Genomic DNA, 25,541 nt, shown 5'->3' with positions numbered 1-25,541 from the left:
CCCAGGGGGACTATTGCAGCCAAGATATGCCTTCCAATTTATAATGGTCACACCTTTCCACATCTCTGCCCTCCTATCAGTCTCGAGGTGACTTTTTATGTATGTCCTTAGAAGTAGGACTCCAGTTCAGCTAAACTTTAGGCATTTCTCAATGGTGGCTGTTCTGTAGCTTAGTTGTAATTTTAATGTGGTTGTGAGAGGAGGAAAACCCAGTTTTTACCTATTCCACCATCTTGACAAGAAATGCCTGTAAGCGCTGTTTCAATGTCTTCTAGCACTTAAGGCCACGTGCTAGATACTAAGGTCTCTTAGCTCCAAATTCAAGCTCTGTCTTCTGCCTTGTGATGTGAGGCCAGGACTCAGCAATTACGTGTCTCTTGCCAGCTCTCTTATGCTCATAGTTAGGCTCTGCTAACAGTGGGTACAAGAGGAGAAAGGAAGCCTATAGGACGAGAAGTGAACTGCCCATTCTGTGTTTTGCATCTGTATTTTCAATCTCACCTAGTCAATAGCTTTTTGCTCCTGTAAATGTACTTAAATCCTGTTTCTAGTTTCTTCCCAACACTGCCAGAACCAGGCTCACAGCATCTTCTCAGAAGTACCATTACCAGCCAAGCCAGGGTCCCTTCTCCCAGGTCTGAATCGCAACTCCAAAGGGCACCTCTTGTAAGGTGTGAAATGTTGATAATCCTCACCTCTTTTTGTTGATTGCCCACCAGTGTTGGGGTGCAGCTTCTTGTAGTGACAACCTCTATGTTACCCCCATATTCCCTTTTTGACTTTTTAATTCTCCAATACTATTTAACAGATTTTTAAAATCTCAATAGGTACACTACTTATAATTTTTAAAAGTTTAATTACATAGTCTATGTTAACTCTTAGGTCAGAGGTCATTTCATCTATTTTTGCCTGCCTGACCCTCCTGTTTTCTTACACTTCCCATATAACTGTCTTCCCATATAACTTTCTTACACTTCCCATATAACAGATAATTTTCCATTATTTGCTAATATTCATAAGTAAAGATTTAGAGTATTCATAATGTCCCTTGTTAACTGTGTTGGCCTCTGTTTGTATTTTGAAGACACCCATAACTATCTACTAACTATACAGGGGGTTTTAAGCCCCACTGTAGAATTCAAAGTCTCAATTTACTGGTGTGTTTTTCCACAAAGACAAACCTGGAGTTGTTGGCTGTAGCCAACAACTCGGCAGACAAGGCTCTCTCTGGATGAGGTCTCAAATTTTTCAGTTTATTTTTCTCTGGACCACTTTCCAAGGTGCTTCTGAGAAAAGAAATGTTGCTGCTAGCTAAGAGGTTCCTCCTTAGCAAGTACTTGGCTTCAGTGTCTCCTCTAGGCCCCTCTGGCTTTGTGGCTCCATCTTCAATCTATACCTCAGGTGGAGAGCTTTGTATCCCTGCCAAACAGCCCGCACTTCTAGATTTTGTGCCACCAATGCAAGAGAAATGTACAGGTCCTTTCAGATTTACATGTATCTCCTATTTCTGCTTGACTCACTGAATAGTGGGAGTTTTGAGCTCCCAGTGCCTTCTTTTGGTTTGGTATACATTTTGCTGTTTTTTATGTATTATTTCTGGACAATGTTCTTTAGGTTTGTGGCATGAGATTGGTATTATTCTTAGTTTTAATAAGACTAATTTTTTTCTTTCTTTTGTTAATTTCTGTGGTTTGGAGAGTGTAAATATATGGCCTGTCACCATCTTTCTGAAAGCCTGTCAATATGTGATTTCTACTTGAAGAATCACATATGAGATTTAGTAAGAGAGAAAAAATACAGTCGTATGTAAAAAGAAGACAAAAGATTTCATGAACACTATTAATAATTATCAGTAAGCTGACATCTACTCCCAACATTTCCCCTGAACTTTGGATTACATTTCTAACTGAATATCTCCATGAGACCCACAAACTTAGTAATTTTTATCTCCCGCACTTATTTTAGATGTTAAAATGGAACACATAGTAAGAGCTGAAACCCCAAGGAAATAGATGCCAGTAACAACTCCCACGTTTTACGTAAACTACAACACTGCCACTTACAAAGCAGTTGGAAGAAAATCAGTTGAAGCTCTTAGTATCTTACCCCGTCACATGTAAGTTAGGGTAAGTTGGAAACAGAAGAGGTTTTTGAAACAAGCTCTGTTGTGGCAGAGGTGTGGGAGTGCTTTCCTTTTGTGTCAAGCCTAAGAAAAGTAGCTTAAGAGAGACCACTCAGAAATTTCAGTTTGCATCCCTTGGAACTTTGGGATCACAGAGGTCTGACATTTGGCTCATTTGTAATGAGGGACCATCCCGCTAGCTGCTCCATGCCAGAGAAGTTGCCACAATGGAGATATTCTATCCTTCCAGTGTCTGCTGTGGCAAAGAATACTTGAGCTGACCCATAGTCTGGATGTGGATGCCATGAGAGAGTCTTCTCTTAATTGCTCAAGAAGGCATCTGGAGGGTAAGAATTCCAACAGAATATAGGAGTGTGAGGTGTACTTAGAAAAGATTTGTGAGCAACCAGTGAGAGAACATGCTTTCACCCAATTAAGGGAACCACAAATGGGACACTTAACAATTAAATATTAACAAGACTGCAATGCTTCTGCCCCTCCTTTTGAGTTTCTGATCCCCTTAACTTCCCTCTATTTTCCTAGTATGTATGTTAGAAGATACCATACCATCTTCTAACATACCGTACAAGTTACTTATTAATTACCTATCTATTGTCTAGACTGTAAGTTCCATAAAGGCAGAGACCTTTGTATACTCGTATGTGATTCACCAATGTATCCTAATCACTGAAATATTTCTTGGGTCATGATACTTGTTGAATTTGAATATGAATTGAACTGGGATCTCCAAAGAGCAATGAAACACTTCTCCCCAAGAAGCACTCACGTACCATTCTGGAGAGGCCAGAGGTAGCCTAGTCAGTGGGAAACTGGGAGGAAAAAACCCTTAAGGGGATTACTAGAGAAGAAACTGACCCCCTTCCCAATATAGGTAATCTGCCCAAGGAACACCCGAGCTGGAAGGGGGTAAAGCTTTAATTATGAATAAAATTCCATTTTATTATTAGTATTAATACTACACTGGACTGAACATATTAAAGAAACAAATGGTTTGGAAATGAGTAATAGCTGGAGAAATACTCAGTTTCTTAAGGTGACCTGAAAATCATGGGGGCTGTGAAAGATTTCATCCAAATGCATTGAGGGTTTGGAATGGATAAATTTCCAAGCTCTGCTCATTTTATAGATCAGATACATTGGCAGGTTAAAAGCACTCATTTTCTTTTTCTTACTTGTGGCACTTTCCCTCCTGTCAAAATTCTGATCATCTTTTAGATGGACTCGTTTGGTACTCTTTCTTCTACACTATCATGGGCAATTCAACTCCAGAGTCTACATGCAGTAGCCCTCATTTTCTAGCATGTAATAAAGTGCATAACAAATATTAAACTCTTAATAAATGTTTGATGAGTGAATGAATAAATAAATGATAGGACTTCTTGAGATCAGAAAGCTTTAGGAGCATCAGGAAGGACAAACTCTTTGTTATGAAGTGCATGAGAGTTAAAATTAGGTAAGTAAAATGGGTGGGCACATGTTCATTTATTGAATACCCAGTAAAAGTCCAAGAATGAATGAATGAATGTTTACAAATGAATGTTTGAAAAAATAGCTACACATACATAGACAAGGTAAAAACAGAAAACACCATTTTATTGGTTTGTTTATTCATGTATATTTGTGTCAATAAAATGGATTTGTACATTTGTCTCTCTCTTTTTCTTTTCAGATGATCCTTGTCTTTTTGCTAAGCATCGGGTCTCTTATAATCTATTTTATCAACTCTACTGAGTGAGTACAACCCCTAGTCACCTTTGTTTGTTGTATCATTATGTTGCCAGCTAATTTGGAATTTTCTGTCAGGAAAAATTGTTAATATACTTTCAAACATATTCAAATACACAAGCTCATAAAAAAAGGATAAGTGTTTAGTTCCCTACAGGAAGCACTAAAAGCAACTCCCCCCAAAAAAACCCAAACAAGCGAAAAAGCATGAATTGCCTCTGCGTCCTGCCATGCTTCCTTGCTACTGGCTGGGTGCCATGCAAAGATCTACTCTCAAATCTCTGGGACTGCAAGCTTCCAGCTGCCATCTCCTCCCTTGGACCACTTGTGAGGGCTTTATATGCTTTGGTTTTTTTACATGTTGAAGCAGAAGTTCTGTAGTCATTTCAGGGTTTCTCTATAGGTTTCGAACAACTTTGGGTGGTTTGGGGAAAGGAAAATGATAGACCTCATCTGGGATAAAGGAGCAAATTATTATGTGCTCATCTCTGAAGTCATTCCTTTCTTCTTTGCCAAAGTGAGGACAGTTTCTTGGACATAATCCAACTTAATCTGAACTTCATGCTGACCCTTTGGGAATTACCTTGGATTTCCAGCTAAGGTAAACTTGGAATTGCAAGGCCACAAAAGTCACGCAGCTTTAGAGATTCTAGTGGAACTAGTAGTCTTTGCTTTGTGAATTCCTTACTGATCTTTTAATAAATTTTCTTTGAATTTGGCTTAGGTCAGTCTGCTTGATCTAGAGTAACTCTATATCAGAAAGGTACAGGAGTTGAAATGTCCTAGCTGGGTAGGTGGTTGTGCAAACCAAGAAGAGCCACACATAACCTCTAGGCATCTGAATCCACGTTGATAAAACAGAAACAGAAGCAATAAATTCTATGAAAGGAAAAATAAGTATTTTCCTGTTATTTTCAACTCCATGCACATTCTAGTGGTTTTATTCATGCTTCCAAGGGAAAAGAAATTTCCTTGAGATGGGAACTTAAGTGTCTGGATTGACCATTCATGGTGAATAGGTAAAAAAAAAAAAAAAAAAATAGTGCTTACCATTTCTCTTTATTTGGTCCTATATAGGCATAGCTTTTTAAAATGTACCTCTTTATAAACTGTCCTTGTTTCTTTTCCAGCCCAGTTGGAAGCTGTTCTTCATACCAAGACAAAACCATCCCTATTGATTTGACTTTCAATGCTTTCTTTAGTTTCTATTTTGGATTGAGAGTAAGTACCTATTAAAAGTGGGAATAAACAGACAAACACAACAAGTGCAACATAAAGAGATCTGTGTGTACCTTGGTTATACAATCAGCCTATATTTTCCGGCTTTAAAGATAGAGGGTCTATGCCGTAAATCGTTAAATGTATATTAAGACATAATAACTCTCTCTCCTGTGCTGGAAACTGTAAACCAGGCCAAAAATTTCAACACAAATGAAAATGATTCCTTTTTAAAATATTATCACCCTGTCAAACTGTTTTCCTTATTGGCTTCTGACCTACCACTGAGAAAGCTTTATTAATAATCACAATTTAGCAGAACCTGAATAACAAGCCTCTGAAAATGTCATTGGCTCCACTGACGGCACATGTGCCGTACAACTATGTAAAATATTTTTATGTCTTTGTTTTATTTTTGTTACACCCATAATTTTAAATAGTTCTCTCATTCTACAGACATTTATTGAGGACCCGTCCTAGATCTAGGTGTAGATGTATTTATCTATCCCATGTTTGTATGAGACTTTTATATATATATACATATAAAAGATACACACACACACACACACACACACACACTGGGGGTGCCAAAAAAATGTATACAAGTGAACACTTTGGCCAACGTTATTCAAGCAGTAGTTCACCGTAATCCTAAGTGTCTGGACACTGATGGTAACCACTTTGAGCACCTCTTGTGATTGCAGAAGTCAAACTTGACTTGTATTCATCTTTTGTCATTGGTATATATTGAGTATTACAATTTTAATACAGTTTTCTTTTCTTAAAATGTGTATACATTTTGGGGGACCCTCTGTATATATAATGTATTTTTATGACCATCCTTCAGAACTTATTCTGACCACACTGACCATCAAAACCTCTTAACAGCAGACTCTCACTTCTGGAAATGCCTGCTTTCTTTATCTTAATAGGAAAGCTCATAAACACAGGCCTTGACCAGCCAAACTTCTAGACAGCTATACCTTTTCCACTAAAGACCATCCTAAATCATGTATCCTCATTGCTCACAAATAGGCTCTTTTATCTGTGTAATTATATATAATTTTAATACAGTTTTCTTCTTTTCTTAAAATATGTATACGTTTTTTGGCACCCCTAGTATATGTCAGAAAGTTCTAGGAATAGCAGGGAAGTCAAAGTGTTTATTCTGAAGTGTAAGAGTTAAAATCCAGTAAGTAAATTGGGTTCGTGTTCATTTACTGAACACCTACTAAAGGTACGATCTTTATGTCTACATATATATATATATATATATATATATATATATATATATATATATATATTTATATATATATATTCACCTGTGTAGTCATATAAATATATGTGTGTGTATGTATATAATAGAATGAGATCAAATCTTCAGTTGATAAATGAAGTGTAGATGAATAAAGCCACTCTTGGGTTCGCTTTAAAATTCTTGAGGGTAACAGAATTTGGGGTCTTTTGTTTCCATTTCATAGTTTTTGGCTGCTAGTGACAAGATCAGGTTCTGGTTGGAAATGAATTCAATTGTAGACATCTTCACCATCCCACCAACCTTTATTTCTTATTATTTGAAGAGTAATTGGCTAGGTGAGTATATTCTCTAAGAAAAGCCTCAGCATTCATTCATAAGTATCCTTCATTTTCCTTTAATGTCTAAATGCCATTTTTAAAAAACTTCCTCACTATAATTGTAAGGTTTTGTAATGTATTTTCAGAACCCATTTTCCCCCCTCAGTACATGGTAGCAATGCGGTGTGCCTGATGCACAGTAAGAGTCAGTGTTTGTTTATTGTTACTGGACTGGCTCATTCACAACTTGAGAGGCAAGGTCCGGCATCTACTCCCCTGTGGTACCTTTATGCTGCTAACCCACATGGGCTGGGAGAGATGAAAAGCCTCCCTTGGGCTTTAAAAGATATAAATCATCATATCCAGACATGCCGTGACATGTTAGAGATTTATTTAATTAGAATTTAGTTTTTAAGATGGATGAATTGACATTGCATGGGTGTTATGTGGCTTTTATCAGTTTTTATGTATTTTTAAATTGTTATTTATAATCTACAAAATATTCCTTGCCATCATTATTACCTAACTACATAATATAAAGCATCATACAAACACTGAGGAGTGCATCATAGAAATTCTAGTCAGGAGTTCAAGTGGTTTATGGATAATTTGCTCTCCATTCTAAAGAAGGGTCAACCAAGTGTAAAATGTGAGTAGTGCTTATGATATGCTATATATTATCTCAACAACCTTATGGAATAGGTACTATTCTAATTCCCATTTTACAGATGAGGAACTAGAGAAGTTGAAGGGATTGCTGTAGATTATAACTGCTATTAAGTATCAGAACCCTGATTTGAACTAGAGCACATGCTCTTTAACCTATGATATTATAATATATTATAGTTGAGCATTTCAGGAAGAGAAAGATTATAAGCAGTCCTAAATATGTTATAATTCAGACCAATCCCTGGAGTCACGCTCTCTTTTGGCAGCTTTCTCTTTTCAATTGCTTTGTAGGTTTGAGGTTCTTAAGAGCTTTGCGGCTGCTAGAACTCCCTCAAATCTTGCAAATTCTGAGAGCCATCAAGACCAGGTAAATGCGAGCCCTGCCTGGAGTACTGCTCACTCACTGGTTTGGAGTAGCACATTGAAAATGTTAACTGAACCTTCCATTCAACTCATTTCTCATCAGAATTTCAGTGCAAAAATCAGGAAATCCTGTAGCTCCCAAGATATCATTCACTCACTTTCCCCCCTTGTATTAACATCACACATTGACTGTAAAGTTTGCAGTCATTGTGAAGGTTTTGTTCTTCTTCGTTTTGTAGAACTACAGTGTAAGTGCATTTAAGCTTTAATCCCTCCTCCCGCCCCCAGCCCCACCACACCACCAGCCAAGTGAAAAATCAAAGCAATTCAGAGGCTTTGGGTCTATACATTTGCTATTACGGATCATGCCTTTCCTACCTAGGAATGTAAGACAATTCGTCTGAGCATGAAAGGTGCCAGTGTCAGTAGTGAACTTACCGTGTTTCCCCGCAAATAAGACCGAGCCAGACAATCAGCTCTAATGTGTCTTTTGGAGCAAAAATTAATATAATATATTATAATACCTGGTCTTATATTAATTTTTGCTCCAAAAGACGCGTTAGAGCTCATTGTCCGGCTCAGTCTTATTTTCAGGAAAACAGGGTATTGCTTACATAAATAGAGCTACCCAATGTCTCAAGAAAAACAAACAAACAAACAAAAAAATCCAAACTATCTTTGAGCAGGAATACTTCTAAAGTTTGAAGCAGTTTGGACTTATGTTGCCCTCTCAAAATCACTATACCTCTACGTTCTTACTCAAAGCATTAAATATCACAGGCCAGGTGGATTTCCTTGTTAATGTTTATGTATGATGGAGAAGTTGAGATCGGAAAGCACTATTCTTGTGTGACAGGTGGTCCTGCCTGAAAACCACAGAGATTTCTAAACTCAATGGCTTTATTTAGTAGGCAGGAGCTTGTCTGATCCTATGCACTCAGAGATCCTCGTATGAGGTTAGCAATATGAGACTATCTTTCTGTGATCTACTCAGAATTTCATTTTGGAAGCCCATTCTGGATTCCCAAGACACTGCGTTTCATACTCTTACTTTAGTCAATATAGCAGTCTATTAAATTTATTTTATGATGACATATAATATTTTAAAAGTAATATAATACCAGGCTAGTGGATATCACAGCAAAATCTAAGCTTTTTGAAGAAGTGTGTGTTTTAGAGCTGCTCAAAGTAATATGTGTACACATCAAGCAGAAGATCTTGTAACACTGCAGATGTGTAGATCAGGGCTGGAACTTGGCATTCTGCATTTCTGATACACTACCAAGTAAGTGTATTACTGCTTCAGGTCCATGAACTATACTTGGAGTAGCAAGATTTTAGAGGATGAGGTATTTGTGTTGTTCTGGAACCTGTCAGAACCTAACAGTTCTTTGTCTTTCTTCCTCTAGCAATTCAGTGAAATTTTCCAAACTGTTATCAATAGTGCTCAGTACTTGGTTCACAGCTGCTGGATTCATTCACCTGGTAAGCATCTTGTCAAAATCACTGATGTCACCAGTCAGCATGAAGGTCTTTACCAAATGGAGGTAATCCTTCGGAACTCCTATCTCCATCATTTTAACTAATGTGAGGTTTATCTTTTTGCTTCCTTTTTCTGGGTATTTTCTACCCTCAGATTTCTGACAAATACGAATATGTATCTCCTACACTCAAGGTATCTCTGTTCCTTCTTCCAGCTTTCAAAATCTGCTCTTAGAGAAGGATCTAATAAGCTTTCCCTTCAAAGGTATAAGCAATAGGTAAAATTTATCACTATATCATCACAAGGGTTTCAGCATTTAAAGAAATAATATATGAGTAGAGTCCAATATATGAAGCCAAGGAGAGAATTTCACACTTACAAAAGCTGGAGAATTGTTGGACAGGTGTTCCTGAGTTGCAAAGGGGAGCTTTGGGGGCTTTCTTGGTTCTCCTAAAATTGATCTGTATACATAACTGCCCCCTTTGCCTAGAAGAAAGGCTAGTTTGTTAGCCCATATTAATCAGCAATGAAATGAAAGGATTTCAACAATAGGAAAGAAAATCCTAGACTTAATTGAGTGAGGACAGGTGAGGAGCAGTCATTAGAAAATGCAGAAATTGAAATGGGATGTTAAAAAGTCTGCACAGGACTTTGAGAAAAGCAAAACAGAAAAAATATAGCAGAAGTCTTTTTCACATGACTCCTCTCAAAATTAATTAAAACAATAATAAGAAAAAAGAAAAATGTCAGGCACCAAACGCAAACTTTGCTATGAACCTTCAAGACATCTGCCAGTAGTCATATCCTTTCTCAGCACTCAAACAAGAGAGATTTCCCTGAAAAAAAAGTGTCACAGCAATAAAGGCAGGACCCTGGATCCATGGGATTGGATCTAGGGGCATGGGCCTGCCTGTTGGCCATCACAGAATGGTAGGAAAGAAAACGCTAAAGGAGAAACCATACCGTGTTTCTCCGAAAATAAGACCTAGCCGGACAATCATCTCTAATGCGTCTTTTGGAGCAAAATTAATATAAGACCCAGTGTTATGTTATGTTATGTTATGTTATGTTATGTTATGTTATGTTATGTTATGTTATACCCGGTATTATATTACATTACATTACATTATATTATATTATATTATATTATATTATATTATATTATATTATACCCAGGCTTATAGTAAAATAAGACTGGGTCTTATATTAATTTTTGCTCCAAAAGACACGTTAGAGCTGATTGTCCAGCTAGGTCTTATTTTGGGGGAAACACTGTTAGTAACAGGGCTCTTTTGCCTTCAATAACCACAATGAGGGGCGCTCATGCTGAATGTGGCCTATAGGCATATTTTATTTGACCTAATTATGTTTGTATTTTAATTTTTTTTTATTGCTTGCTAACTTTTGTGGAGAACTCACATAAAAACTCAGATTTCTGAATTCTTTGGGAAAATACAGGGTTCTGGCAACCCACTCTCCCAAGGCGACCAAAAGTCCTAGTCGAAGACTAGCTGCTTCCTGTACATAGCGTGTGGTCTTGGGTTGGACACAGTGTCTGCCAGACTTATTTGAATCATTAAAGTATTTTGCTTGACCCTTCTAAGCATGTGAATATGTGCCCTTGTTGGACATCCAGTCATCCAGACAAAGAGATTTGTGACTTTTAAAGGGATCCACTTTCAGTCACACCAATATCTGGAATGTTAAAAACCTAGAAGAGCTATATCCCAGAGCAAAGAAAATAGCAGAGGACATTTGAAATTGCAAACCAAAATAAAAGTTGTGATTGCCCCAACCTACTGTCTTCTGATAGTCACATTGCCCTTCAACTAAAAGGTGATACCATTTAAAGGTGAGTATTAACAAGAAAGTAATCAATATAGTGCCTATCCTTAAATTCTGCCAGAAATAACAATAGGGAATGATGGAGAGCCAAGAGACAACAGTATTACAACAGTAACATAATACAACAGTTATAAGAGCAACAATTACAAGATAATTTGCCCAAGGAAACAAAGGAAAATTTAAGAAACAGCCTTCTATATTTAAGAAGAAATACAAATGAAAAACTTTAAAAATGGAAAATGATAATTCAAACACAATAAATAAGATTTTACATAAAAGATTATTAAACAGTAGCAGGAGTTGAAAATGGGCTAAAAGATATCAGAGAAAAAAGAAAAAAAGGTGTTATACAGCTGAAAACCACATTAGGGGCAACCAAAATGTAATAAATGTGAAAAAAACATGCTCAGAAATATAGTGGGCATGATTGAGACAAAAACAGTGACGTAGAAAAGAACAAAGACGCTCAAATCGTTGTTAAGAAGAAACATGAAAGATGGGCAATATCGATTCAGCATGCTGTAAAATTAATGTTCCTGAAGAAAAGGACATAACAAATGGTACCAGGAAAAAATGCCTAAAATAAAAGTTTGAATCTGTAGATTAAAGGATATACCATAATCCAGGGAAAATGACCCTAAATTATTTATTCCAACCATATTTTGGAGCAGTTTACTGACCTTTGAGGCTAAGGATAGAATACAATCAGAACAAAACAAAGTCTATAAAAGGGGGAAAAAATCAAACTAGCCTCAGATTTCGTGGCAACATCAATCAATGCAGGATGATGATACAACAGTGTCTTTAAAGTTTGTATGTAACCCATCCTCTCATTTAAAGCATGCAAGAGAAAAATAGCACCCATGAGCCCCTTTTAAAAATGGATCTTGATGATAAAATACAGCCACAAAGGGGATGAATCAGAACTAAGAACTCAAGAATGAGAAAACCATGATAAAAATTAGTGGCAGTGATTACTGAATGAATTTAAAATAGGACTAAGGCATAATCAAGAGAATTATGATTACAGACTGGAACATTATGTACAATGGAAAACTAATATAAAAATACAAACGATGAGGAGGTAAGAGTAGTGACCGAATGTCCTTATATCCTCCTCCTCCTAGCATATCCAATCAAAAATTGAAACATAAAGTGTAAAAACATATAAATTCAGTTTTGAAATAGGGAGTTAAGAATAGGTAATAATTCAGTATCTTAGCATTGGTCCATAATCCTTTATTTTGACTTTAATTTACTTCTCATCTGGGACTGAGTAGTTGATACTAACACGGCTAAGAGGAGAGCAGACTGGACAAGTAGAATGGCAGAAGGCTTCCATTTCTTAGAGAGGTGCTGCAGAGTGGGGAGGGATTTGAATACCCCCAAGAGAGTACATTAAACCTTAAGGAGTTATTTCAATTATTGTGAAGGAGATTTCCAGGTTGAAATAAATTTAGATTTAGTTTGTATAACATGTTGTGCAAGGATAAGATTGAAACAATGTACTAAGATGTTGTTAAAAGACACTATAAAGTTTTAACATAAATGAAACTGTCCCCAACAACTCTTGTATTCCTGGGGAAAAAATATATACATATATATAAGTCATATATATATTTATGTATATACCTGGGGTGCCAAAAAATGTATACACATTTTAAGAGGTGTTATCTTAAAGTGTATATACATTTTTTGGCACCCTCTATTATATATCTATGTATATGTGTGTGTGTGTGTGTGTGTATATATGTGTGTGTATGTGTGTGTGTATATATATATATATATACAAAAAATGTATATGTATACACAAAAAATGTATATGTATATATATATATATACATGTAGCGGACCAGCCGTTACGAGTCGAACAGTTCCTGACAAGGGGAGTGGGAATGAAAAAGAGACACTCACACAATTGATGATGCGGCCGGTCTTCAGTGATCCTGAAGCGCGGAGTTTACTTTCCTTTACCAATATAAACCACCTGTGTACGTGCAGCTTAACAATCACGAGTGAGCATTTTCTCATTGAAAGTAAAATTTGCAACTTTTACATATGAACTACAGACTCACTGAAACTCTCCCAAAGTCATTATGTCAAGGACAAAGCCCACCAATTACCCTGATAATCATCAGTGATCTGTGTCCGGGAACTGGCCGTTCCCACCTCATTTCTTAGCAGCTTGCAAGCACCCTCCAGGTGTAAGCAGAGACAACGCCTTAAGAGCTAAAACTGAGCCAGTCTGCAAGGTTACAGAATAAACAAGAAATCATGGCTCCCCACATATACACACACACAAAATGTCTATGTGTATATATACAAAAAATATGTGTGTGTGTGTGTGTATATACATATATATATATATATATATGTATATATATATATATACACACTTTTGATGATATATATATCTCCCCAGGAATATATAGGTTTAGATCTGTATGATTTAAACTTCATTTTCTTATAATACGATAGTCTCAGGCAATAATGAAGACTCCAAAAGTCAGTGGAAGCAGATTGGTATACTTTGTAATATAATTAACTATCAGCCATGGGAGTTAAGTGTAGACATACAATCTCTTTCTTATTTTGGAATGGGGTAGTATTATAGGAGTCCACACTCATAAGCACAGGCACGTCACTTTTAAAAAGTGATCACATACCTGAGAGAACTACATTGTTTCTAATTTCCATTCCAGTTCTTAACAAAACAAAAAACATACTTTTCCCCACTATTTCTAGCATTTTATCATTTTTGTGTTAAATAGAAATGGAAAATGTCTAGGAAATATGTAAGTTATCAGGAAAAAATGGAAAAACAAAGGAAAATTGTACATATTCTATATAATTGTTATATGTTATTTATAATGATATATGGCATTTACCATATATGTGTAATAAGTTTATATGTATTATCATTGTAAAGTATAGTGCCTTTGGCTAAGTTACTCTTTTTATTTAATAGAAAAAGATAAATTTAGTTTCCTTAAAGGATTTAGGAGGAAAATCAGAGGAAATCTTTTTCAGAGTTTTTTAATTTTTTTTTTTTTTATCACTGAAAAGATTTTTGTGGGGAATGGGAGAAATAACCTGGAAAACGTGTTTGTTTGCTTTTCCCTAGACACTAGTTCATGTGATAAGCTCACCGAAGCTCACTGAAGTGAAGTGCTCATTTAAGTGCTTCTCTCTTTAATAATAATCCTGATGTGGTAAAAAGTGACAGTGAATAATAATTGCTCAACCTGAGAGCCTTGGCATTCCCATGATGGCTCCAGGATGTGGAGCTGAAAGAGATATGAGCAGTGAACCCCTCGTCCCCGACCCCCATACACACACTCCATGGTGGCGCATTTCAAATGTGGGCTCAGTCTACATGCCCCTCATATTTCAGCAATAATCACAATGAAAGAAAACAAGACTTCACAATCACTACCCACATTTGCAAACCCTTCACAGCAGCCTAGGAATCATTTAATATTTCTTTTGAATTGAATTAAGTGAAACTAATCCAATGTTTTGCCTGTTCTTTATAAACTTACCCTTGGATTCCATTGAGAGACCTTTCCTGAGTCTTCTTTCTTTGGACAGGTGGAAAATTCTGGTGATCCCTGGCTCAAAGGTAGAAATTCACAGAACATATCATATTTTGATTCCATTTACCTGGTCATGGCAACAACGTCAACTGTTGGCTTTGGAGACGTGGTAGCCAAGACATCGCTAGGACGGACCTTCATCATGTTCTTCACTGTGGGGAGTTTGGTGAAGAATATTTTTACTATCTTTTGAATATAGATACATAATGGTGAGAAGTAAAGTAATATAGGTTGAGTGTGAATGTTACATTATTCAGAGCAGATGTCAAATGGAAACGAAGTCATACAGGGATCCCCTGTTTTCCCAAACTGCATGCCCTGGAGCATCTAATGTAATTGCTCGGTTGTCATGGATGAGGATGGTCGACAACGGAGAGCAGACTTTCCCTTTTAGCCTCAACATTGATTGGAGCAACACTCTCTTCTTTGATCTCTTGCCCATCAGATTTAAGTCTTTCTCCCCAAGAGGAAGGACATTTGAGATCTGATCTGAAGAAAGTTCTGTTCTTTCCAGCCCAAATAAGTAAGCTCTCTCCAAAGCAGCATTTTACTTCGGAAAAGTGAACATCTGTGTGTGGTTAAGGAGTGTGTCAAGGACAAAGGGAGTCTCCTTTTTTTTAGTTTCTAATTTCAGTTCCTTAAAAACCATACCACAGTTATCCACTCCACCTTTCTGATAGTCCCTGTCTACATTGTTACATCCCCCATTTCATTTCATCTTAACTCTGCTCTGTCCCATATGCTTTTTTTTTTCCCCAAGTCCCCAAATAGTATCAAGTCAAAGAGTCAGAAGAACATTTTGTAGCGATGAGGGCACAAAATAGGCAGAGAGGTTGCCTTACTGCTTATCCTTGCTTTCATCATTTTTATGATTTGGAATGCTGAAAAACATTTCATTAAACTTTAACCAAATGCAAAGGCTGAAGTAAGAAAGAACATAGTCTCCTTTTAAAAATATAGTTCACAGTCATGCCCCTCCATGATGAGAGAAAGTTTTATGTACCTTCTGTCTCCTTTATAATCCTGAAATTTTGGAATATCCTTGAAATAATGAGATCTAAGGTTTTATTTATTGATATTTTAGATATTATTTGCAAACTATATCCCTGAAATGGTGGAACTTTTTGCTAACAAGAGGAAATACACCAGTGGCTATGAAGTGCTCAAAGGAAAGAAGTAAGTAGTTTGAAGAATAATTTCTGCAGTTTGAGATATTCTACTAATCACATACCTCTTTCTAAAACACCTATTTCCTAGCCTAAGTGAATATATTGACAAGATCCTTCATTCACTAAAGAGGGTTGTGCTAGCATAAATATAAGATAATAATTGCTACATAATGTGAACTATATAGATGCTCATAAGTGCATTAAATCAACTAAAATGACAGCTAATGTCATTCACTGTCAAATATTGATTGTGTCAGTATTTCTACATTCCTTATCACTAACTATTCTCTTATATCCATTACTAATTATCTAATTCATTTTGATCATGTGGTTCATTCATGACTAACTTTTCATAAAGAATGGGTCAAATTGAAAACACAGTTCGGACTTAAAATAATGAATTCAGCTGTCTTAGCCAAAACTCCCCTAAACTACGTGGAGCTCATTCATGGGCAGAGGTTTGCTAGAATGAGGAGCAAGTTCAGTCTCTTTGCCAGTACTTCATAGATCGCCTCTTTTGTCCATGCCACAGCCACTTGTTCCCAGAGGCTATTTCTCTGTAGATACAGGTTACCTCAGTTTCCATTAATACTTTTTCACATCTAAGAAGAAAAGAATGAATCGATGATCTTAACTTAGAACTGGTTCTTTTTCATTTAGTCTCTATCTGCTGTAGAGGAAAGAGACACAGTGGAAATAAGCTCTCTTTGAGTGGTCTTTTAATGTATTTCGATGAAAAACAAAATTAACTGAGGAGTATGAAGAGCAAAAATAATAATACTGAAAGGAACAAAATAATAATACTGAAAATAATAAAATAATAATACTGAAAATAATAAAATAAACTAGATAAGCCAAAATCTGATCTGATTTATTTCAAGAAAGGGATATGTGACACATGCTAAATCAGCCAATAAGGTCTGAAAATTTTAAGGTAAACTTAGGCTAAAATTATGCTTTCCATTTTCTGACTGGAGGAAATGACTAATGGAGGAAAAAATAGCTTCTTTTTGTATAAAGCCTAAGAAAATTGATAGCTATTTTTTGCTAAGTTACATGCTGAAATTTTTGCACCTATCCTAGGTATCTCTCCATTAGACTTACTTTTTTGTGACTACTACATAATTTTGGATGTGGAAGATAAACTGAAATAACCTAGAATCTAGTGCTACCTCAGCCATAGCATTTGACTAAGAGAAAATCAGTGAAACATTCTCAGCCTCGGTTGTTTCCCAGTGAAAAAAAGACTAGATCAGCCAATCAGGAATCCAGTAGAAAGTCAAGTCAAATCACACATATGCAACTCCGTTATAAGTTACAAATCACTATAAAAAACTTAACAGTTATGATAGTTTTTGTTGTATTCCTAAAAAGCTATGTGCATTATATTGCTAAGCGAAATAAGTCAGACAGAAAAAGTAGAGAACCATATGATTTCACTGATATGTGGTATATAAATCGAAAACAGCAAAAGATCAAGACAAACAAATGAGAAACAAAAACTCATAGACACAGACAATAGTTTAGTGGTTACCAGAGGGTAAGGGAGGAGGGGTGGTAGATGAGGGTAAACGGGGATGAAATATATGGTGATGGAAGGAGAACTGACTCTGGGTGGTGAACGCACAATGGGATATATAGGTGATGTAATACAGAATTGTATACCTGAAGTCTATGTAATTTTACTAACAATTGTCACCCCAATAAATTAAAAAAAAAAAAAAACTGTGTATTTCAAATGTGTGGAGTCATACCCTACGTGAGATGAACTAGAGAATACAGAACTCTGATACTTCTGTATAATGGAGATATAGTTGTGAGTGTTTCTATTTTTAAAATCTGGGTGATTCAAATACCACATTTATTGAAAACCAAGTTTAAGCTAATTGTCCATTTCTAAATCTAGACAGGAAGATACGTCTGTTCCTCAGATGATACACCTCACATGTTCTTGCCACCTAGGTTCATTGTGGTCTGTGGAAACATCACTGTTGACAGTGTGACTGCTTTCCTAAGGAATTTTCTCCGCCATAAGTCAGGGGAAATCAACACCGAGATTGTTTTTCTGGGAGAGTAAGTGTATCTATATGGCTCATGGGCTATATATTAGTATTTGAAATATGTGTGAATATTTTAGTAGGAGAAAATTACCCTTGTAACATTCATAGAAAAATTAGAAAATAGTAATAGAAGCATAAAGAAAAGAAAAAGCAATCTCATGACAGAGTTAACCTGTGAAAACATTTTGGACTGTATCTTGCTAGATGTTTTTCTGTACATATACTAATATTAAGTGATTCCTGTCATTTAGGTTATTCTATATTTTAGTACTGTTATATATGACCGTAATTTTGTGCACAAGTCTGCTACACTTTATAATTATTATTCTAACTTAATTATCAGAATTGGAAATGTGAAGTTCAAATAGATGCACAAAGGATTATTTTGATGATGATTTTGTTCTATGTAGTTTACCTTTTCCCAAGCAGATTCTGAGTCAAATATTTTGTGAAACACTGGGAAATGCATATTTAATACAAAAAGATTTTGAAGTAGGCAATGTGGTTTCTAATTGTTTTGTTTTACAATGTTGATTCCTATTGAGATGGAACAATTTTTGTGTGTTTTGACAGTTTGCTCTCCTTTTTGAAATTCCTTTTTCTTATCCTGTTTACTATAAGGTTGGTCGTCTATTATTTTACTGACTTTTAAGCACTCAATATGTATATTTTTTATATTAGCTATTTGGTGTCATATGTTGTAAATATTTGTTTTCTCTTTGCTTTTCAATTTCTTGTGTGCTTTTATTTTAATACAGGAGCATTTGATTTACATGTACTTTAATCCATCCACTCTCTCTTTTTTTTTTTGGCTTCTTTTCTTACATTCTTAGGCCTCTGTTCTAAAATTAAGTAAATATTTGTCTAGCGTTTCTATGTTTTCGTATGAATTTTTTTTATATTTAAGCTCTCTGGAATTGATTTGGTGTAATGTGAAAGGAACTAACTTCTTTTTTTCCAAATGGTTAATCAGTTATTTAGACATCACTCACTAAATAAGTCGTTTTTGAAATGACATTTTGACCATATACAGGAAAGTATATAGCATCACCTCAACCTTTATGTATTTCATAAGTAAATCTGTACTGTTTTACAATATGACATCTTTAATCCACCATAACTTTGGGCTCTTATGTATCAGATAACCAATAAATATTTTGAATTCCTTTATGGTACTACTGTGTTTCCCCGAAAATAAGACCTAGTCGGACAATCAGCTCTAATGCGTCTTTTGGAGCAAAAATTAATATAAGACCTGGTCTTATTTTACCATATTATATATATTCTATATGTATATAATATATATTTACTACATATATATATACTATATATATATATACACTACATATATACTATATATATGTGTTATATATATAGTATATATACTATATATTTACTACATTATTTTACTATAAGACTGGGTATAATATAATATAATATAATATAATATAATATAATATATTATAATATAATATAATACCAGGTCTTATATTAATTTTTGCTCCAAAAGACGCATTAGAGCTGATTTTCTGGCTAGGTCTTATTTTCGGGGAAAGACGGTACTGATGAATAGCCAACAGTTCTCTGTCTGTATCATTGTCAGGCCTGTCTTTATCATAATTTGTTCATTACTTGAATCCTTACTTTAAAAAAATGCTAAAACTGGTGATAAGAGGCTAATAATTCTAATATGATTGAGACAAAGAGGAAATCATTAGATAAATGAAAAGTGACATATTTATACACTGCTGTATTTTCATAGGTACTTGTCAAGATAATGAAATTTTTTAAATGGTACAAAATGTTGAAAGTACCTATCTAGAATTTTGTCAATTGCATCTATACTCCAAAGATTCCAAAATGTATATCCTCTAACAGACGTTTCCTATTGTTCCATATTCACACAATTAATTCCTCACTGGATATTACACCCCTAAATGTTACAAAGGCCCCTCAGACTTAACATTTTCAAAGGTAAATGCACCATCTTATGTCCCCCCTTTCCATCTCACAAGGGAAATGTAAAACATTTAAAAAAGAGAAGAAAACAGCAACAGTGAAAAATAAGTACATGGGACTTCATCAATGCATTTCTTTAAAACAGAAAATAGACACTGTCTGTGATACTCCTGTCTCCCTTAAACTCTATGTACACTTTCATCAGTATCATCAGTTCGTCTCCTCAATAAATCCTAATTCTACTTCTACTCTTTCATCTCCATTATCACAACCCATTCAAAGTTAATATTTTGTCTCCTGAATTTCTATAAAGGCCGCTTTGTTGACTGATTCTTTTTGCTCAAAAGTTCTGCATCTACCTTTATATGACTAGTTTATTTTCATCCTTCAGCATTCAGAGAGACCTTTCCTATTCCAACCTATCTAAACTAGTGTCTTCTAATCATTCTACCTCTTGACTCCATTATATTTCCTTTAAAGTGATTATCACCATCTGTAAGTATGTTAAATTTTCCTTTAATATAGCTGTTAACATTTCCTTCTCTGTACATCCATGCTGCTCCTCTCAACAAAAGATGGAGTCTCTTTCTTCTGCCTTTGCATCTGGACTGGCCTGTGACGATTTGGTAAATAAAATGCAGCAGAGTTGACACTTTGCTAGTTTCAGGCCTTCCCTTTAGGAGGAATGGCAATTTCAACTTCCACTACAGGAGAGTCCTAATCCCTAAGCAAGCACATATCAAGTCAGACTAGCTCGCTGAGGAGAAGGCCCAGTCAGCTCTTAGCGACTCTACTCAAACAGCTACGACAACGATTAAGTATATAAAGTCATTCTGGTTATTCCAGCTCACAGTTGAGCTCTCTGATTAATGTACCCACATGAATGGCCATACTCAACACTGCATGGAACAGAAGAATTACCTTGCTAAGACCAGCCAACAACAAAATCATGAGAAATAATACATTGTTGTTTTAGGTCAGTAAGTTCCAGAATGGTTTGTTTTGCAGGAAGGGATAACTGATACAAAGGGATAACTGCTACTGAAAGTGGGGTGTTATCATAACAATAGCCAAAATGTGATATTTTCCTTGAAACTAGTGGTAGGTGGAGACTGAAAGGGTTGCATGGAGACTCTTAGTTTTAGAGGCTGGAAAAACAATGAGCAAATGCCTCTTTGGTACTGGAAGAAGAGCAGAATTTTGGTAACAATGTCACCAAAAGTAACATGGAAGATAGCAAATGTAACTAATGAAATTGTGGAACTGGCTAAGAAAATTTCCTGAAAGAATATTATTATTTGCCTTTGTCTAATTATGTATGATAAGGTAAGAAAATTGAACTGAAGAGGAAAATTTGTTTTCAAGCAGAACGTAAAGGAAATATAGAGGTCCCAGAAGAGTCTCTTCAGCTGACCAAAAAATGTCAAAAAGGAAAATGACCTCAGGAGAAGAAAAGTCAAATTGAGGATACAACCTATAAAATATGACCTTAAAGTCAAAGGTCATGATTCAATCAAGGAGGTAGCTGTTAGACCCTTAATTAGGATCTCAGAAAAATTTTAGATGGTGACTTATAGATGCTTCTCTCAGTCAGGCAAAGGGCTTCTAAGAAACTGAGGACATTCTTCCCAGAATCCTGACATTCTCAAAGTAGAGACTTGTCACCAGAGGAATCATGGATATGATTTCATGGGCATGACATGAACCTGAATAGTATTTACAGGAACTTGTTAATGCTTTAAAGATAATTTTACTGGTAGAAGTCCTGCCAGCTTGGAGTAAAAGGGACAGAGAAGAGTTCAAAATGAAAAAAAAGAAAAAAGAAAAAAAAGTCTCTTGGCCTTTAAACTAGCACAGACAGGAATTAAGCTGAGAAAGCTACTCAAATATAAACATGGGCCTTTGTTAGGGAAAAGGAAGGATAACTCAGAGGGTCAGAGGGCAAACACATGAAGTCAATGGAGTAGCTCATAAGGACAAAGTTGAGCTCTAACCACAAACCATCCTCTGTCCCTGCAGTTGGAGGCCCTAATAATACTGCTCAGATAGATTTCCGAATTTCTATAGACCAGTGATTTCTATGTGCCTTCCATTACCACCCCCACCTCTTTTGATTGGGAGTGTCTATTTGCAATTTTCCTATCTCTGCCTTATCTTGGTATGTTGGTGTTGAGATGGGGATAATAAAACTCGTCTGTTTAGTTCTAGAGGAAGAGGGAGAACTATACCTAAGGAGCCCCATTCACATCTAGACCTGATTTAAGATAACAAGATCCAAGACTTTGAGCTATAAACTGATGAGACTTTTGGGGGGTGAACATGAGAATATTGTGTAGGTGGCAAGAATTTTGTGGCCAGAGGGAAGACTGTGGTAGATTGTTTTTAAAAGATGGCTACCAGAAATTTCTCCCAAATGTTTACATATATTCTATGCCTTTACCAAATTAGACCTGAGCTTTAGGTCCATCCCTGGAATTAAGCTGATGGTGTCAACATCACCTAACTCTGTGGATTAATAATGGAATAAGGATATTTTCCAAGAGAGGATTGAGAGTTTTACTAAATGCAAATAAGTATAACAGTGTCTTAAGCAAAGTCAATCATCTTTTTTCCATCTGTGGTACTACATTCTTTGTCCAGGGTTCTTCCTTCTTTGGAACTGGAAACCATATTTAAATGCTACATGGCCTACACAACTTTTGTTTCTGGATCTGCCCTGAAGTGGGAGGATCTGAGGCGAGTTGCGGTAAGAACTAGTTCTTTTCTTTTTTCTTTTCTCCTTGTAAACTGCAATAATTAAGATGATAGGATATATTGCTCCTTGAAAAGCATTACTCCAGACCCTTAAATTGGGGAAAATATGAAGTTTTTCAATTTTAAGAACTGGTCATAAAGGAAATTGTAGTAATTGACCTCTAAATCCTCCTTGGCATATATCCAGCAGACCTCACTATTTACCGACACTTATATTTAAATTATTTATTTCACTAAATTCTCTATCTAGAATTCTCTTTCTAGTATTATTTTAAAAGTCTGAGATCTGAAAAAATTATAGATAGCAAAAGTGTGTTTGATCTTACCATCAAAATAGGATTCTTACCAAAGGACATGTTTACCAACTTCCAAACACACTGATATACCTTCTGATAAAATAAACAGGACAGAAAATAGCAGATATCCCATTAAGGTTGGAACTACAAGTAATGATTAGAGGCCAACCCTCCAGAAAGCTTAAATTTAAGATCAAAGGCAGCTTTCTCTCATTTTGTAGGTTTCTCAGAATCATATAAACTGGAAAAACTTCAGTTTTTTAAAGCAGAGATCTATAGAGTTAACATAAAGAATTGAAGCAAAAAAGGATAGACTCAGAATCTCTTTCCTATAGCTTGGTGTTATAAGAGACACTTCAATAATTTTCTAGTCTTAAGATTCAGAATCCACAAATTCTGAATGACTGCTTACTTTGAGCCAAGCAGACTTCCAGTTCCTCCATTCTTGGCTGTCCTGAAGGCAAATAAATATACAGGCAGTTGCTTAAAAAGATGTTGTTACTCATCACTAGGTATAAATTGATGGTTCGGGTGGTAGAAAAAATAGAACTCTGCGCTTTACCCATTTTAAAGCAATCGAGCATCTATGTTGGAGACTCTGTGCCCTAGTCCATCTGCTGTAGCCCTCGCAGCCCTTTGATGTATTTGCAGGACTAAGATCCTGATGACATAAATGTATTCTTATCACAACTCCTTCCCAAGCGTGTTCTCTTTCTTATTGGAAATTTTATGACAAAACCGTAAGAAAACCCAAAAGAGGAACAGTCGAGATCTCCCGTGTAATTAATAAGATGATTACTGTTTAATCTTGAAGAATAGGTGGAATCTGCAGAAGCATGCCTCATTATAGCCAACCCTTTGTGCAATGATTCACAGGTTGAAGACACTTCAAACATTATGAGGTAAGAAGCTGGCACTCTGTTTTTGTGCTCCGATGCTGATTTATTTCTGCCTCTTTTAAAATAAAGCCCAGTGGATAGGACCAAACAGGAGAAGATGTCATGTATCCCAGGTTTCTGACTTTTTTTTTTTTTTTTTTGCCTCCAGAGACTGCAGATGTATGAAAAAAGTAATTGAGAAAGAGTATCCCAAGTGTCTATGTGCTTTTCCACACAACTGTCCTGAAGTTTCATGTGTACGATAGCTTTCTAAATTTAAAAAGCAAGCATATAGATAATTGATAACTATTCAGACAGCACTATTATAACTAACATCTTCTCCCCCTCAAAAATAAAGATACCATTGTTGATTTTTGAACCCTATTACTAGACTTTATTTATTGGGTTTTTTTCCAGTAGTTCAGGTGAAATATGGCGCACAGTTCAGTATGATGTGCTTGTGAGTATTTTCAAGATGGCTACAATTGGTGTTACCATCTTTAACTGTGAGCTCTCTATAAACAGGAAGTTAATGTGGTAACAGATTCAAACCTTGATGGCAATGACATTGTGCCTCTGGCCCCCGAGCAAAGTAAATAGACATAGCTGAAGATGACTCTACAAATAGTGACAAACAGCTGAAAATTTGCACCTTGCATAATACAGTAAATACGAGATAGACTTTCATTTCTTAATGCGTAAAATGAAGAATTTGGATAAGACAGTCTATGAGCGACTTCAAGCTGCAGACAGTACTTCAATCTCTAGTTTTTCATGTAATTCATGTATTTGAGTTTGAAGGCTAAAATTTATGAAACTGGTTATTTCCTCCTCATGAAATGGTCCCAGAAGACCACAGTTTCCTAACACCAAGAGCTGAACTTTCCATAGATTTATTTTACTAAGTCACTAAAACAATAGCACCCTTCAGTTGGTAGGCTATTAAACAGAACATTTTTAAAGAACAGCATAACAATAAACTTGATAATATGCCATTTTATTATGCTTACCCACACATCAATTTAGCTCTGAATTGAATTCTATTAAAAGCCTTTGTATGTGGCACATCACTAATGAGAATATTTGTTGTTTATGTAGGGTGCTCTCTATCAAGAACTATAGCCCTGACACCAGAGTCATCATACAGATACTTCAATCCCATAACAAGGTATTGTAACTTTCTAGCCTATCCTGTCACCTTCTTTTACTCTGTGGAGATAGATGAACTTAGTTCATGTAAGTAATAGATAAACTTATTATTTTCTAATGATTTTATACTCGAAAAGTTTTTGCCAAATGTAGGTGAAACGTGCAGTCTCATTAAGATTGTTAATCACTTAAGAATGTAAATTTGGAAAGAAGTATATTTGCTTATTTTAAATGCTGCTTCCTGAGAATCTAACTTCCAATCAGCTTAAATCTAGGTGCTGGCTGAAAGCCTCTGTTTTGGGACACTGACAGGTCTTGGCATACTCTCAACTACCGGGAGCCACTAAAAATAAAGTAGGTTGTTTAGACAATCGCAAAGGTTTGAGAGACAACCAAGAGCTAGGTCAGGGTTGATCAATAAGGTTCATCTTTTATACTAGGTAGGTCATTCCTTTACAACTAGGAGAAGTCGATGTTTTCTCTAATGCATAAAAACCAACACAGAGCGTCAAGGAAAATGAAGAAACAGAAATAGGTGTTCTAAACAAAATAAAACAAGATAAAATCTTAGAAACAGACATTAATGATAAGTGATAACAATAACTGTTAGAAAGATGCTTACTGAACTTGAGAGAAGAATGGATGAAGAAAGTGAATAG

The 25,541-nt window shown here is 35.7% G+C and overlaps 1 protein-coding gene across 1 annotated transcript in view; it reads left to right on the top strand.

Annotated features, from left to right (window-relative positions):
• The window catches only part of KCNU1 (potassium calcium-activated channel subfamily U member 1), a 120,574-nt gene that overhangs the window by 13,496 nt on the left and 81,537 nt on the right, over nt 1-25,541 (top strand). Inside the window, exons 3-13 of the mRNA XM_033104019.1 lie at nt 3,813-3,874; nt 4,999-5,089; nt 6,568-6,679; nt 7,622-7,697; nt 9,103-9,178; nt 14,613-14,783; nt 15,702-15,793; nt 17,749-17,859; nt 22,446-22,551; nt 23,675-23,757; nt 24,832-24,901. Coding sequence (XP_032959910.1) covers nt 3,813-3,874; nt 4,999-5,089; nt 6,568-6,679; nt 7,622-7,697; nt 9,103-9,178; nt 14,613-14,783; nt 15,702-15,793; nt 17,749-17,859; nt 22,446-22,551; nt 23,675-23,757; nt 24,832-24,901 — 1,050 coding nt within the window. The remainder of the gene's footprint in view (nt 1-3,812; nt 3,875-4,998; nt 5,090-6,567; nt 6,680-7,621; nt 7,698-9,102; nt 9,179-14,612; nt 14,784-15,701; nt 15,794-17,748; nt 17,860-22,445; nt 22,552-23,674; nt 23,758-24,831; nt 24,902-25,541) is intronic.

This window comes from Rhinolophus ferrumequinum, chromosome 4, assembly GCF_004115265.2.
Source record: "Rhinolophus ferrumequinum isolate MPI-CBG mRhiFer1 chromosome 4, mRhiFer1_v1.p, whole genome shotgun sequence".
Lineage (NCBI taxonomy): Eukaryota > Metazoa > Chordata > Mammalia > Chiroptera > Rhinolophidae > Rhinolophus > Rhinolophus ferrumequinum.
Note: the sequence above shows the minus strand (reverse complement) of the source record. Positions and strands in the feature narration are given on the sequence as shown.